The sequence below is a fragment of the Gorilla gorilla genome, chromosome 23, assembly GCF_029281585.2.
Source record: "Gorilla gorilla gorilla isolate KB3781 chromosome 23, NHGRI_mGorGor1-v2.1_pri, whole genome shotgun sequence".
In the NCBI taxonomy this organism is placed as follows: domain Eukaryota; kingdom Metazoa; phylum Chordata; class Mammalia; order Primates; family Hominidae; genus Gorilla; species Gorilla gorilla.
In genome coordinates this window covers 36,845,814-36,861,327 of record NC_086018.1, presented here as the reverse complement: position 1 = coordinate 36,861,327, position 15,514 = coordinate 36,845,814, and the positions used below count along the sequence as shown (strand labels likewise).

At 54.4% G+C, this 15,514-nt stretch overlaps 1 protein-coding gene across 1 annotated transcript in view; it reads left to right on the top strand.

Annotated features, from left to right (window-relative positions):
- Positions 1 to 15,514, top strand: part of NPTXR (neuronal pentraxin receptor) — a 41,023-nt gene that overhangs the window by 5,788 nt on the left and 19,721 nt on the right. Inside the window, exon 3 of the mRNA XM_004063494.5 lies at positions 9,423 to 10,492. Within this exon, the coding sequence (XP_004063542.3) occupies positions 9,423 to 10,492 (1,070 nt within the window). The remainder of the gene's footprint in view (positions 1 to 9,422; positions 10,493 to 15,514) is intronic.

Genomic DNA, 15,514 nt, shown 5'->3' with positions numbered 1-15,514 from the left:
GAAATCTTTAGGACAATGAGATTCAAAGATGAATGTGAACATTCCTAATAGCGAGCAGACACGCAGGGGGCGCACAGCCAATCTGACTTAAAGCTGGATGGGAAAAGGTCCCCCTCTGATCCCTCTAGAAGGGATGTGGCCTTCATTAGAGCAAATTGGTACCAAAGTCTTTTCTGTCTTTTCCAAAGGATGAGTGAGCTCAGAGCTTGACAAAGACATGAGCCTCCATTTAAACGACGGCCGCCAGCAATCAGTCTTTATGAACACAAGGGCCTGGGAAACATCGGTGCGGAGCCAGGGTGGGCTGATGGAAACAGAACAAAGCCGGGTGGCAGGGGTCCTCAGTCCTGTGAAATAAGGACAAGCCCCCCACCAGCTTATCCTGCCCATCACGCCTCAGGGTCTGAAACTGCAGCGCCAGCAACAGGCTCTTTCAGAGAAGATCTGGGTATCCCTAGGAGTTCTCAGTAAAGGCTCAGATACTCCCAGCCGTGAGCAAGGAAACAGGACACACTTTGGAAAAGGCAAATGTGGACCCTGTCCCCCAAGGGGACTCATTAAAATGATCGTCACTCGCTAGCTCCCTTGGCAGTCCCTGCCGGCACACACGGCTTGGTCTCTGTGCAGTGGTGCCCTTGTGGAAGGGCACTGATAAGATGCTCTTATCATCTCTGGTTCCCTCTGGGGGGCTCATCTGCCTGCCTGCCTGCCTTTCAAACTCAGGCACCATAAAGAGACCCTTGTGCATGAGACAGGCGGCCTGGTTTGCAGCCTCTCGGTCACTTCTCCAGGCCTCAGTGCTCCTCAGCTGGGAAGGAGACTAGGACCCCCTACTTGGCAGGCTTATTTGGATTAAAGGAGATGGTGAGTAAGAAGAAACACCTTCTAGATCTCTGTGTCCAGATATGACCACAATTCTGACTTCCAGTCTGGCATCCCGGCTATCTGCTCACCAATTCTTGATGTCCTCCTCCCATGTAACAGCTTGAGGTGAGTAGGAAAACAGTGGCTTGAGTCCCAGCTCTTCCAGCTGTGTGACCTCAGCCTGGTCAATCACCCTCTCTGGTCTCTGTATCATCTCCTATAAAATGGGGGAGGGGGCTCCCTCTAATTATCCTTTCCAACTCAGAATTACTCTAAGGTTAGCTAACACATACAGAGTGGACTTTACACTAACCAATTCATTAAATACCCACAACCCAGATGTCTTTGTCTGTTTTCTGTTGCTTATAACAGAATATCTGATACTGCGTAATTTGTAAAGGAAAGGAACTTATTTCTTACAGTTATGGAGGCTAAGAAGCTCAAGGTCAAGGAGGCTGTGTCTGGTGAGGGCCTTCTTGCTGGTGGGGACTCTACAGAGTCCTGAGGCGGCACAGGGCATCACAGGGTGAGGGGGCTGAGAGTGCTACCTCATGTCTCCCTCCTACTTCTTATAAAACCACAGCCCCATTCCCATGATAACCCATTAATCCGTTAATCTATGAATGGATTAACCCATTCATGAAAGCGGAGCCCTCATGACCCAATCATCTCCCCCGTTTCTCAATGCCCCCACATTGGGGATTAAACTTCAACATGAGTGTTGGATGGGACAAATATTCTAACCGTAGCACCAGAGAGCACAGTACCCACGATATACAGATAAGGGAACTCAGGTTCAGAAATGTGATTACTTGCTTAGAAATTCTGGAGTGGTAGAGCCAGGATTTGACCCCATGCGATCATCCTTAACCACCACACCAACACCGTTCTGTGCATAGCACCGTGGTTAAGGGCATAGTCACTGGAGCTGGACAGCCTGGCTGTACAGGGCCCTGGGAATATGTGTGTATCTGTTCTGTGCCTTAGTTTCCCCATCTATGAAATGGGAAAGGATCGTAATACCCGCTTCCTCTTGGAATTGCAGGGAGCTCTGCTGAGCGCTCCACGAGCCAGGCTCTGAGCTGCACACTCGCATTTCACTCTTGCATAAATCCTCCCGTGGTGCAGCCAAGGAAACCGGAGAGAGTGGCTGAGTCATTTGCTCCAGGTGACTCTATTAGTAAGTTGTGCAGCTGGGATTAAAATCCAACTCCTTGACTTCAAAGTCCATATTTCAATTACTCCACTCCACCTTGATGCAATGCCCTCAAACTCCACGTTTAAAACCAATCTCCCGACTGCAAAGTGCACCCCCCAACAGGCTGCCTGACTCATCTGCTTCCCTGATGGGGCCTGAACCCCAGGCCTTGTGTTTGGCTCATTCCTTTCCAGCCAGCCATCAGCGTTTGTGACTAACTGACCCCTTAATGGAAATGTCACTCGGATCCATTCCTTCCTCTCCAGCCCTGCTGTCCCCCTGCAGCCCAGACCCCCAAAGCTGAGGACAATGGAGACCAAGTACCCATGCCAAAGTGTAGTGTTGCAAAGGGGCTGAGAAAAAGAAATGCTCCTGGTCCCTCACCCCTTCAAGGCTGAGTGGCTAGGGAGCTTCGTGTGTGGTGGGAGGCTGGAGAGGGAGGTGTCTTCTTAAGTGGCTGTGGCTAGTGCTGGTGGCAGGCAAAAACCTCAGAGAAGAGAAAGCCTGGACCCAGCCCAAGGTGGGCCTGCGGGCTGGCAAGCTCGACGGGCAGGAGCAGGGAGGGGTCCAGCTGGCAGCACTGCCCACCCCACCCTGGCTTCATGTGTAGTCCCTTCTTCCAGCCTGCAGAATCTCTCCACCTGCCCCCCACTTCTAGGGCTCACCTTGGGTACTTGAGCTAGATCAGGAGACAGATGGTATTTGAGGAAGAGCTACCAGGCACCCTTGGTTCCTCGCTGGACACACACGAATGGCCACCCAGGTGAGATCTCAGGTGCCCCTACCTCACCATAGGCAGGTTAGGTTTATGCGTACCCATTTTACAGATGAGGAAAGGAAGTTTCCCCGAGCCCTAGGACTCAGCTTCCCTGTCTCCAAGTGCAGTGGCTGTAGAACCCTGGGAGCCACCTGAAAATGCCTTTCCTAAAGGAGCTGCAGAGGTGGCCACCATTTCTTAGGGTCCATTGGGCAGGAATCAAATGTACCCTGGACATGCCCTGGGTGCCAGTGACCCACATATGAAGAACATTAGGTTTGAGGCCTTGAGGAGTCCACAGCCTCATTGGGGAAACACAAGTTACAGACAGTGCAACAGAAACTGGTGCTGGGACCGCTGGTGAGCCAAGGAGCGGGCCATGGTGGCAGTTTTGAGACGCACTCCAGAGGTGGAGGGGGAGAGGACGGGGAAGAGGGGGCTTCCCAGGACGGACTTGGCTGCCTCCTCACCCAGCAGGGGCCAGTCCACACACCCTTTGAAGGGCAGTGTCAGAATGTGAGCTGGGGAACCTGAGTCTGACAACTTCGGGTTCAAATGCCAGTGGTACCCCCACAGACCAGGGGCTTCAGGACAAATGACCGAATGTCTCTGAGCTTTGATTTTCTCATCTGTGACATGGAAAGATTATACTGTAGAGTTCCAGGGCTGCCAAGGTGAGAGCCCAGTACAGTAAGAAGTGGCAGGAGCAATAGGCCAGCAAACAGGGGCTGCAGGAGGCCCTTGAGACAGTGAGGGCACCCCCACCCCGCCCCTACAGCATCCTTGGCCGGCCACTCCTTCTGGTCTTTCTTTACTGGGCCTGGACTCAGGCACGCACTTTCCAGCCAACTCCAAGGGCCCCCCACAAGGTGGACACACGTTTCCTCCTTGGTTCTCGGCCCCTCCTGAGCCTGTGTGGGAACAGATGTCCTTGCTTCCTGCCCAAATCTGCAAGCTGGGTTGGCTCCTTTTGCTGCTTCCAGGGAGGCAGAAACTCTGGATGGAAATCTCTGGGCTTCCCCTGAGAGGAAAGCTCTCTTTTCCCTGGCTTCTGCCCTCCTCTCTGGTCTGGGCTCCCAATCCCAGTATCCACTACTGATGTGTGAACACTTCTGGGCCCCAGTTGAGCCCTGCACCCCACCTGGAAGCCCTCAGACTGGCGTGTGTTGATTGAATACACGTATGATCCTTCATCTGAATGATTCCCCAACTCTGCTCAGAACAGGGGTGGGATGGGAACCAAGAAAGGGCACAGCAACTAGGGAGTAAGCACTGTAGGCACCTGGGGAATCAAAGGCAAAGGTGTCAAGAAGGGAATGAACATTTATTGAGCACCTAATATATGCTAGGAATAAATAAGGAAGGTATAGCAAGTACCGAGCCTTGCCCTGATAACACACAGTAGCATGGTAGGAAATGGTCCCTGTCTTGAGTCCCCGGGAGAGATTTTACACACATCTCACCTGCCCTCATTTCCTTCCCATTACAATCCTATACATAGGTACCACTGGCTCTACCTTACAGATGAGGAGACTGAGGCAGCTCAGGTCTTGAGACCGGACCTAGATGGAGACTTCAGGATGGACACAGACACTCTCTTTGTCCCCAACCTCTTTACCAACCCCCCTGGGGAAAAGAACTCTTTGTTCACAAGCACACCCCAAAAGGTACAACACGTTTTCTCAATAAATGTTTTTTGAGGCCAGGCGCGGTGGCTCACATCTGTAATCCCACCCATCTACCCAAACTCCTTCACTGGGAGTTTGAGCACCCACGAGTGCCAGCCCTGGAGTCACAGAGAGGAGGGTGCTGCAGCTGGTCCCTGCCCTCGAGGAGCTCACAGTGTGCAGGCAGCAGGGAAAGAGGGAGATGCTAGAGGAGAGGGAAGGATGGAGGTCAAGGGAAGAGAAAGACGTGTGTGTTTCATTGCTATGTGATACATACCAGCACTGAGACAGTGTGGTGGGAGAATGGGTTTGAAGATAGCCAGGGTGACCAACTGTCCGTGTTTGCCCAGGACTGAGAGGTTTCCCAGGATGCTAGCATTTCAGTGCTGACACTGGGAAAATTCCAGGCCAGATGGGATGAGTTCGTCACCCTAAGCCTGTGTTCAAATCCTGGCTCTGCCATGTGCCTGGTGAAACCGCCAGTTACCTAATTAGCATCCAATCACCCATCTTTTAGAAATGACTTTATTACAGTCTAAAGGCCTTCCCCGTGCAATTCCTCTTTCTCCCTCCTCCCCCCTTTTAAAAGTGTATCTCAGTTCAAAAAACTTTTATTTTTATTTTTGTATTGAGACGGCATCTCGCTCTGTCACCCAGGCTGGAGTACAGTGGCACAATCACAACTTACTGCAGCCCCGACCCCTTGGACTAGAGATCCTCTTGCCTCAGTCTTTCAAGTAGCTGGGACTACAGGTGCGTGCCACCACACCCAGGTAATTTTTGTATTTTTTTGCAGAGACGGGGTTTCACCGTGTTGCCTGGGCTGGTCTTGAACTCCTGGGCTCAAGACATTCTCCTGCCTTCGCCTCCCAAAGTGCTGGGATTACAGGTGTGAGCCACCATGTCTGGCCTCAAAAAACATTATTGAGAAAATACCACGGGCTTTCCTAGGCTCCGGGGAATGAAAGAATGTTCTTTCCCCTTTTATCAGCAGAGACAATGACTGGGCGAATGGTTAGATGGACAGGGGAAGAATCCATGATGCCTCTTGCAGCCTGAGGCCAACTGCAGTAGCGGACACTGGTGTTCTTCCCACTAACCTTCCCCTTCCAGGTGTCCCTAAGGAAGAGAGGCCACGGGCACCTTGGAGGGACTACTCCTGACCGTGTATGGAGAACTGGACCTTGGTGTAAGGAATGGACCATGGCAGCCAGGGAGGGGCCCCCTTAGCTCTCCATTCAACAACAACTTTGCCACTCAGCAGCAGGTGAGGCAGTTAGCACACGTTCTCCAACTTCATGATCCACCCCAGCTTGTGAGCTGAAGCCTTGCTCTTCTGGGGCAACTTCCAGCCAATGACTCAGGGTGAAAAGGGCACCATAGAGACAGGCCATTTGTGCCTGATGCAAAAACTCCCTCGTGGGCAGTCTCGGCCCCAGAGCTCCCTATCGGGGTGGCCAACACTTTGTTAGATCAGCACCGAAGTCGGAGGTTCTCCCTGCCCGATTCTGTTTCTGGCCCTCTTATCTTTCACAGGACATCACCCCCAATAAAGCACTTGCACTTCCAACCCCACCTCAGTGTCCGCTTCCTGGAGGACCCAACTGACAAACACTACCTGTAAAACAGATTCATCCACGTCTCTCCACCACCACCAATTCCAAGTCGCCATTACTTGGAGAAGCACCTGGAGGGAGGCATAGCCCTCCAATTGTAACCCCCCTACTTCCTCTTGTTTTGTTTGTTTGTTTTTGTTTTTGAGACAGGGTCTCTGTCGCCCAGACTGGAGTGCAGTGGCGTGATCTCGGCTCACTGCAACCTCCGCCTCCCAGGCTCAAGTGATTCTCTTGCCCAGCCTCCCGAATAGCTGGGATTACAGCGTGCACCACTACCACCTGGCTAATTTTTGTATTTTTAGTAGAGACGGGGTTTCACCATGTTGGCCAGGCTGGTCTAGAACTCCTGACCTCAAATGATCCACCCGCCTTGGCCTCCCAAAGTGATGGGATTACAGGCATGAGCCACCGCTCCCGGCCCTCTGTTATCTCTTTGTAACCCAGTCTCCAGACAACTGCCAGAGTGGTCTTTTAAAAACACAGTCCAGGTGATATCACTTCCGTGCTTCAGCCCTCCAGTGGGGCTTCGAGTCAGACCCACTCCTTTCCCGGAGCCTGTAAATCTCTACATGGCCCCCACCTTCCTGTCCAGCTTCCTCCCTCCCCTACATCTCACTCTGCCTCTAGCCCCACTCTGTTCCTTCTGTTCCTGAAACATACCACGCTCCTTTCTGCCCCAGGGCCTTTGCACTAGCGGTTCCCTCTGCCTAGAACACACCATCTTTCCCCAGACTTCTGCATGGCTGGTTTCCCAGGTCATTTAGGTCTGAGCTCCAATGCAGGCCTTTTCTGACCACCTTATAAATACTGCCCACCTCCCAGTTCCCCCTTCCTACTTCCTGTAACTTTCTATAACATCACTTGAAGATTTTTCTTTGTCATTCTCATCATTATTGGAAATTAACTTGTTTACTTAGTTATTCATTTGTTTACTGCCTGCCTCCCCACTGGAATATAAACTGTGTGAGCTTGTCTTGTTCCCAGCTCTCTCCAATGCTTGGCACTATGCCTGGTGCAATGTAGGTCTCAAAACATATTTTCTAAAATGAATTCCTATATTTGTTATATATGGCAGAATTCCCTTGGCCTAAGAATGGAATGAAAGTGAAGAAATTTAAAAAAAAAAAACTAGGAGTCATGACAATTCAGAGGGAAAATATAGGAACTATTCCAGTTTTAGGGAAGTTCCCCCGAGAATACTTCTCTGCCCATCCCTTGAGGAATCCTGTGTTAGGATTAACGGGGGTCTCTCCCAGGACCCAGGAGAGACAAGCTTTGGGACTTCTCTGTCCTCTCCTCCTTCCTCTGCCTCCAGCAGTGGCATTAGGAAACTAGTTCAGCAAACATTCACCGAGAAGCTTCCCTGGGCAGGCTTCATGCTGAATGCTGGGGATAGAGATGGGCCAAGGAAGAAGGGAGAGGCCGGGCGCCATGGCTCACGCCTGTAATCCCAGCACTTTGGGAGGCCGAGGCAGGTGGATCACCTGAGGTCAGGAGTTCAAGACCAGCCTGACCAACATGTTGAAACTCCATCTCTACTAAAAATACAAAAATTAGCTGGGCGTGGTGGTGTGCACCTGTAGTCCCAGCTACTTGGGAGACTGAGGCAGGAGAATTGCTTGAACCCACAAAGCAGAGGTTCCAGTGAGCCAAGATCACGCCACCGCACTGCAGCCTGGGTGACAGAGCAAGACTGTCTCAAAAATAAAATAAAATAAAAAATAAAGTCATTCTAGGAGATCAACAGACCAGTTTAAACACAATTTGACTCCAGCCTCTGGGCCCATTTATCCAAACTGTCCCCAAAGTCTCAGGGGGCAGCTCAGGTAAAGGTGGCACCATTTGGTGCCCAAGTCACAGTGGCTCTGCTGCTCTTGGCAGCAGCCCTCTCTCTTGGCATCGCCTGTCCTTCCCTGGACTTCCTATGACAGTTTCTCCTGGGGATGCTATCTCTGTGTTTCTGTCTTCACGGCACACGTGTAGATGTACCAGGAGTCCCGATGTCTCATGCATCCCCAGGACTTTAGCAGGGCCTACCGCTGGCCTTTGCCTTCCAAGAGCCCATCCCATCTCTCTGTCCATGAGATGCTTCCTCCAAGCCCAGCTGCCTGCCCTGGGTTTTGAGGTCACGACTTCAGTGAGCGCCAGCACACATCCACGCACACACAGCACTCGGGTTCCTGGCATACAGCGCTTGTGTTTGCTTCTCTCCTCTTCCACAACTCAGGTATGGATGAAAATCCCTGGCTCCTAGAGATGGGTGAACAGGGTGGACATCATCCTAACATGTGTGGAGAGAGGGAGGTGGAGCACGTGTGCCTGGGAACACTGGACAAAATCCCAGTGGCTGGAGAGCGTCCCCCAGGGCTGTGGCCTCCTGGGAAACATTCCGGTCTCTCCCCACCACCAGCGATGTGTGAAGTACACTCGAAACCACAGTGGTAGCCGTGGTGGTCCAGAGATCCTGGTTTGCACTTTCCCTTCAAGTCAAAAATGCAGGCTTGGAAGGGAGACAGAGCTGGGAATAACCACAGCCCTCCCAAGGCCCTTCCAGCCCTGGGAATCCGTATTGGTCAGGAAAGACCTCATGGAAAATTGGAGCTGGGGATAAAGTGTGGAGGATAGTAGGATTGTTTTTAAGTTTTTAATTGCAAAGTTAATTTTCAACAAAATATATATAGACATTTTTGACAGGAGAAAGTAAAACGCTCCTCTGCCACCCCCGCAGCACAGCCCACTCCCATTCCTGCTGTTCCTTCTGGGCCTGGTCCACATGCCCACCAGGCACGTGGCACCGCTTGCCAACGAAGGCAGACTGCAGTGGGGATGGGGGGTTTCTCTGGACCTGTGAGGCTCTAAGCCCCCAAGGATTCAGAGGAGAGAATTTCCATCATCCTCTGAGATCACAGGAAGATTTTGTAATGAGGGTGGCGGGGAGTGAACTCTGCTCCTTCAGAAGGTTGGAGGTGGGGGTGACGGGCAGGTGGCCACAGTATAAACAGAAGTTAGGTCAAAATCCGAGCCTCCCCCCAACCCCCAACACTGGCCTCTTCTCCACCTCTAACCGCTCCCACTCCAGCCCCATCCACAGTCTGGTCCGGTGAAACGTGCCTAAGCTCGCAGGCGGCTCCAACGCAGCCACCCGGTGACCTTGGACAGCGGCCTGACCTCGGGTGCCTCAGTTTCCTCATTTCTATTGTGAGCCTGTCCACAAGCAAGCAAGGCTCAATTGCGACCGAGCTTGTGGCGCGCCCAGTGCAGAGCCCCACCCGGAAGAAAGCTCCCTCCCGGATGGATGTGAACATAACCGGCTTGGGGAGGGGGCCCGAGCACGGGAGGGCTGGGATGGGGGTCACCCAGGAGCCCCGCCGCGCGGCCCTCGGGTCGCCGCCCCCTGCGCTGTGACCGCGGCGAGATAAGGTCCCAGGCGCTGCCCTCGCTCCTCGCCGCATCCCCGGCGGCGCCCCCAGCCCGGCGCCCGGCACTGAACGGGTGCGGGGCTGGGCCAGGGCCAGGGCCGGCCCGGGGGAGCGAGTGGGGCGGGGCCGCCGCGCCCGCTCCCCCTCCCCGCCGCCTGCCGTCTTCTCCTCCTCCCGCCGCCCGGGCTCAGAGCGGCGGCAGCAGCGGCCGCGGCGACAGCTCCGGCTCCGGCTCCGGCTCCGGCTCCCGCGCCTGCCCTGCTCGGCCCAGTGCGCCCGGGCTCCGCGCCCCGACCCCGCCGCCGCGCCTGCCGGGGGCCTCGGGCGCCCCCGCCGCCCGCCTCACGCTGAAGTTCCTGGCCGTGCTGCTGGCCGCGGGCATGCTGGCGTTCCTCGGTGCCGTCATCTGCATCATCGCCAGCGTGCCCCTGGCGGCCAGCCCGGCGCGGGCGCTGCCCGGCGGCGCCGACAATGCCTCGGTCGCCTCGGGCGCCGCCGCGTCCCCGGGCCCGCAGCGGAGCCTGAGCGCGCTGCACGGCGCGGGCGGTTCAGCCGGGCCCCCCGCGCTGCCCGGGGCACCCGCGGCCAGCGCGCACCCGCTGCCGCCCGGGCCCCTGTTCAGCCGCTTCCTGTGCACGCCGCTGGCTGCTGCCTGCCCGTCGGGGGCCCAGCAGGGGGACGCGGCGGGCGCTGCGCCGGGCGAGCGCGAAGAGCTGCTACTGCTGCAGAGCACGGCCGAGCAGCTGCGCCAGACGGCGCTGCAGCAGGAGGCGCGCATCCGCGCCGACCAGGACACAATCCGTGAGCTCACCGGCAAGCTGGGCCGCTGCGAGAGCGGCCTGCCGCGCGGCCTCCAGGGCGCCGGGCCCCGCCGCGACACCATGGCCGACGGGCCCTGGGACTCGCCTGCGCTCATTCTGGAGCTGGAGGACGCCGTGCGCGCCCTGCGGGACCGCATCGACCGCCTGGAGGTGAGCGCCGCGCGCCGTCGGGGGAGCCGCCCGGGTGGTGTGAGGGGCCGCCCGGCCGCGGTCGTCCTGCGGTCCCCGAGCCTCCGGTCTCCCGTCTGTGTTCCGGGGACGATCGCGCCTTCCTCGCTGGCGAGGCGGGGGGATTTCGATAGGGAACGCTGGCAGGCGTCTGGCACGGTGACTGAGGCACAGAGGGCGCGCCAGAAAGATTCGCTCCCCACCCTTTTCTGTCTCCAGGCACCTATCTGAGCCTCAGTTTCTGTGTCTGTAAAACAGGTATAACAGTGTCCACTTGTAGTGGAAATTGAATCAAATGTAGGTGTGTGAAAATGCTTGGCACGTACTAGGACCTCATTAAATGTCCCTTTCATTTCCTTCTTCCGGACACCCCCAAATCAGCCCAGCTCCACGCTCACACTTTATGGCCAGGAGATGGATGCGCTGTCCAAAGGACTTGGGGTCCTCCCCTCATTACACAGAGCCGGGAACAGAGTGCCCTATAAGACAAACCTGGGTGCCCCTCACCACCTCCCTACCCTGAATCTCCCACTCTGGCTCAGACTATGACCCAAACCGCAGGAGCTCAGGTGCCAGGCGCCCAGCCTCACACACCTGGAAGCCCACAGCTCTTGGGTGGGGGCTGAATGGAGAACAGGGCCCCCCGAGCTCCTCCTCCTCCACTCACTTTTCCAGGCTTTCCTGACTCAGGCTTGGGGTCAGACACAAGGGGTCCAGCATGGGGGAACCCACTCTTGGCTCTCATGTGACCCTGGGCCAGTCATTTCCCCCCCTGGAGTCCCATGGCCACCTTCCTCCCTGTAAGAATGAATCTGGGGCTCCCAGAAGTGCAAGGCAGACAGACTGGGCAGGACAAACATCCGGGACACATTCACTACCCCAGCCATGGCCTGACTTCCAGACCACAAGGAAAGGGGTTAAGCAACAAAATCAGATCTGTGGAAGGAAGAGAGAGAAAGAGGCCAAAGCCAGCGCTGCCCCCTCTGCTACCTCCACCCAGGTGGAGTGCAGCAGGCAAGTTGGAGGGAGGAGAGAGGCGGGGAGTAAATGCAGGGACCCCTTACTCCCGGGGCTTTTTAAGTTAAATCCTGGGCAAGCAGCACTGGTGATGCCCACTCACAAGGCTGAGGATGTCGTGGTCTGACAGCCCTCCAGGACGTCTGTACTGGTGTCAGCACCCTCCCCACAGGGTGTCAGAGTGCAGCCAGTCAGCCATTGCAGCCAACCCCTCACCTTACGGATGAGAAAACTCAGCTCAGAAACGTCCTAAGAGAGGTGGCAGAGGCAGCAGAAAAGCCGGGCCCATACCCACCTCTTCCCCGACTCCAGCTCTGGGGGATTTCTAGGATGAGAGAACCAAGAGCAGGAAAATAATCAGGAAAAAGCTGAAAGTATGCAATGAAGGGAAGTCTTAGTTTTCTCGCCTGTAAAATGGGGATAGTAATAGCACCTATCTCACTGGGATATTAGGAGGATTAAGTACTTTATATGAAAGGCCAAGAATAGTGCCTGGCACACAGGTATGTTCAGTCAATTTGAGTGATGGCTATTTTTATCATTAAGCTATAATATTACTCATTTTTAAAATACAGCCAAAACTCAAAATAGGAACAAACAGGTTTTAGGCAACAGGTTTTAGTCATGTAAAAAACAATTTTTGACTTTCATTAAATAAACTTCCGCGTGCCTGCCATAGCCCCTGCCCCCACGCCCAGATGGCACAGGTGGCTCCTCCCACGTCTGGGGCTGGCAGGCTTGGACCTGCCTCGGACCTGTGCCCCCAGCACCTGCAGCATTTGGCAGGGTGGACTCCCTTCCGGTTAGCCCGCTGAGGTTGGGGGGATCCTGGCAGCTGGAATTTGGCAACAGGTCAGCCTTCAAGGCTAGGGGAGCCCTGGCTTCCCCATGTATACCTTTTCCTCTTTTTTGAGTGCAGCAGCCACAGACAGAGAAGGGCGGGGGCCTGCTTGGCCACCAGGTCTGCTTTCTGAGCGTGGCAACAGCCACAGCTAGTCTTTTGGGGGCCTCTGGGAGGGGCTGGGGCTGGAGCTGGAGCACAGCAGACACAGGATGAGACCACTTGGCTCAGCGGAGTCCCATGCACCCGTTAGCCACTGTCCAATCTGTCCCCTCTCTTCTCATTCAGTATCCTCAAAGTGCCCAGATTTTCAGGGTCTCCTTTCCCTCCCAGGATACACTGAAGGTGCTCTTGCTAATGTCCCCAAGATGATAAATGAGGACTTCTTAGTCCTTATCTTGGGGGAACCCTCTCTGACACCTGACCCTGCTGATCATCCCCTCTTGCAGGTCTCCATGCCCTGGGCTTCCAGCCGCCTCTTACAGCAGCCCTCCTCCTCCCTCTGTCTGCTGCCTCTGTCTCCTTGCAGGGTCCTCCTCCTTTAAGGCATGTGCCCATCTTGGCCCTCACTTTCCCTGGGTACACTCAGCCATGCCCTGAGGCTTCCCACACCCATTCCACGGAGGGGCCCCAAACCAAACTCAGTGTCCAACCCAGGTTTCCTTCCCAAGCTCCAGACCCATCAACACATCGGCCTCCTGAGCATCTCTCTCTGGTTGTCCCATCAGCCCCCTAACCACACTGTGTTTCAGCTTGAACCAGGTACCTCCACGTGCCCTGAGAAACCATCCTTGGCCCCTCCCTCTCCCCCCAGTTCTGATTGGCCTCATCTCTGTACACGCTTGCAGCAGCCTCCTCTCTGGTCTCATGACTCCAGGCACACCCTTCCCTCCATCCTCCTCCAGGCAGCCCCAAGGGTCTTCCTTAAGCCCACCACGGGGCTCTCCTAACTCCTCGGCCTGCTCCTAGGCTACCACTTTGGATCTGGCCCCCGCTCCTGACCCCTCTCTCAGTTCATTCCTGCCTCTGCCTGGATCACCCCCAGCACATTCCTGCTCCTCATCTTAGAGTCTGCTCCAAGGACACCTCCTCTCAGGAGCCATCCCTGTTCACTGTCCCCTTCCTATCCCCACCTGGGCTTCCATAATCATCACACTTCCCTGCTGGTCCCCACCAGGCACATCCCTGCATCACCACCCCTCCTACAAAAGGGAAGGGAAGGTCTGATTGGCCTGTCCTCTCCCCAAAGCCTCAAGTGGGAGCCACATTTAAGGGCTTAGGGGAAAGTGTCTTCTTTTCCATTTTTATTTGTGTTGTTATTGTTGTTCATTGAAATAAATCAAAAGGTTTTGGGGAAAATGCTGCATTCGATTGCGTCATTTTCTCCCTTTTTGCAACCCTCTTTCGGTCCTTATCCATATGCAACCATTGTTTGAGAGCTGCTGTGTAATTACCATTTTAATGATGCCATAATATCCTGGGATTCTTCTGCAGCTCCCCATCCATCAGTCACTTGACCGGCTCCTGTTACTGGAGATGTAGGTTGTTTCTAATTATTTTTCTTCCAGATGTTCATTGCAGGATCCATTTCATACAGAGAGCTGTTTGTTTGTTTGTTTTTAAGTCTGTTGATTTTTTTAGGCTGAATTCCCAGGAGTGGTATTACTGGGTACTGGGTCAGAGGATATTGACTTTTTTTTTTTTTTTTTTTTTTTTTGAGACAGAGTCTAGCTCTGTCGCCCAGGCTGGAGTGCAGTGGGGCATTCTTGGCTCATTGCAACCTCTGCCTTCTAGGTTCAAGCGATTCTCCTGCCTCAGCCTCCTGAGTAGCTGGGACTACAGGCATGTGCCACCACACCCAGCTAATTCTTGTTTTTTAAATAGAGATGGGGTTTTACGTTGTTGGTCAGGCTGGTCTCAAACTCCTGACCTCGGTTGATCCGCCCGCCTCAGCCTCCCAAAGTGCTGGGATTACAGGTGTGAGCCACTATGCCTGGCCAATATTGACTTTTTATTGCTGAGGCCAGGAGCCACTTTCCAAGAGTTGGCCCACTGATGCGGCTACAGGCCATGCATGTGTGTTCCCCTGTTCCATTTTTGTGCTAATTTAATGTATGTATACAATGGAACTTCAAGATTAATTTCAACAGCATTTCTTTGGCATAAACCACATCCTTAACCCAGCCCGGCAAGCTGATTGCCTCCTCCCATCCTGGAGTGGGAACCAAATAACCATTATAGCGAACACTTACTGAGCACTTACTATGCGGCAGGCACAGTGCATTATCTTATTTAATCCTTGTAAAATCTCTGTGAGGGAGGTACAAAGAAACCAAGGTTCAGAGAGGTTAAGGAACTGGCCCCAAGGCAGCAGTGGAGCCCACTGTCTGGCTGTAGAGCCCTCGTTCTTCATCATCAACTCTAGACCCATCTGGAGGGGTCAGACGTCACCCACCTTTGGGAGCATGAGAAACACAGGTGAGCTGGGCACGGTGGCTCACACCTGTAATCCCAGCACTTTGGGAGGCCGAGGTGGGCAGATCATGAGGTCAGGAGATCGAGACCATCCTGGCTAACACGGTGAAACCCCGTCTCTACTAAAAATGCAAAAAATTAGCCAGGCGTGGTGGCGGGCACCTGTAGTCCCAGCTACTCAGGAGGCTGAGGCAGGAGAATGGCGTGAACCCAGGACGCGGAGCTTGCAGTGAGCCAAGATCGTGCCACTGCACTCCAGCCTGGGCAACAGAGCGAGACTCCGCCTCAAAAAAAATAAATAAATAAATAAAAATAGGTGAGGGCAGTGCCTGTGCTAGTCACTGTCCTGGACCATTTCTGCCTCGGAGCCCAGAGTGAGAGGGGTGGAGGCCAGTCCTCAAGGCTTGTCCTGCTGACCGGCTAGATAGCCAAGAGACTTGCTACAAGACCTTCACTGCTGCTGCTGCTGCTGATAATAACTAACACTTATTAGACACTTACTAGATACATATTAGCTTATTCAGTCTTCAGTCCTATGATAGAGGCTGAACGCATTCCCATCTTACAGATGAGCAAATAGAAGCTCAGAGACAGTGAAGGACACAGACCCAGGCAAATCCCTGCCCCGCCCCCCACCAGCTTCGGTTTTCCCCTCCATACAAAGAATGATA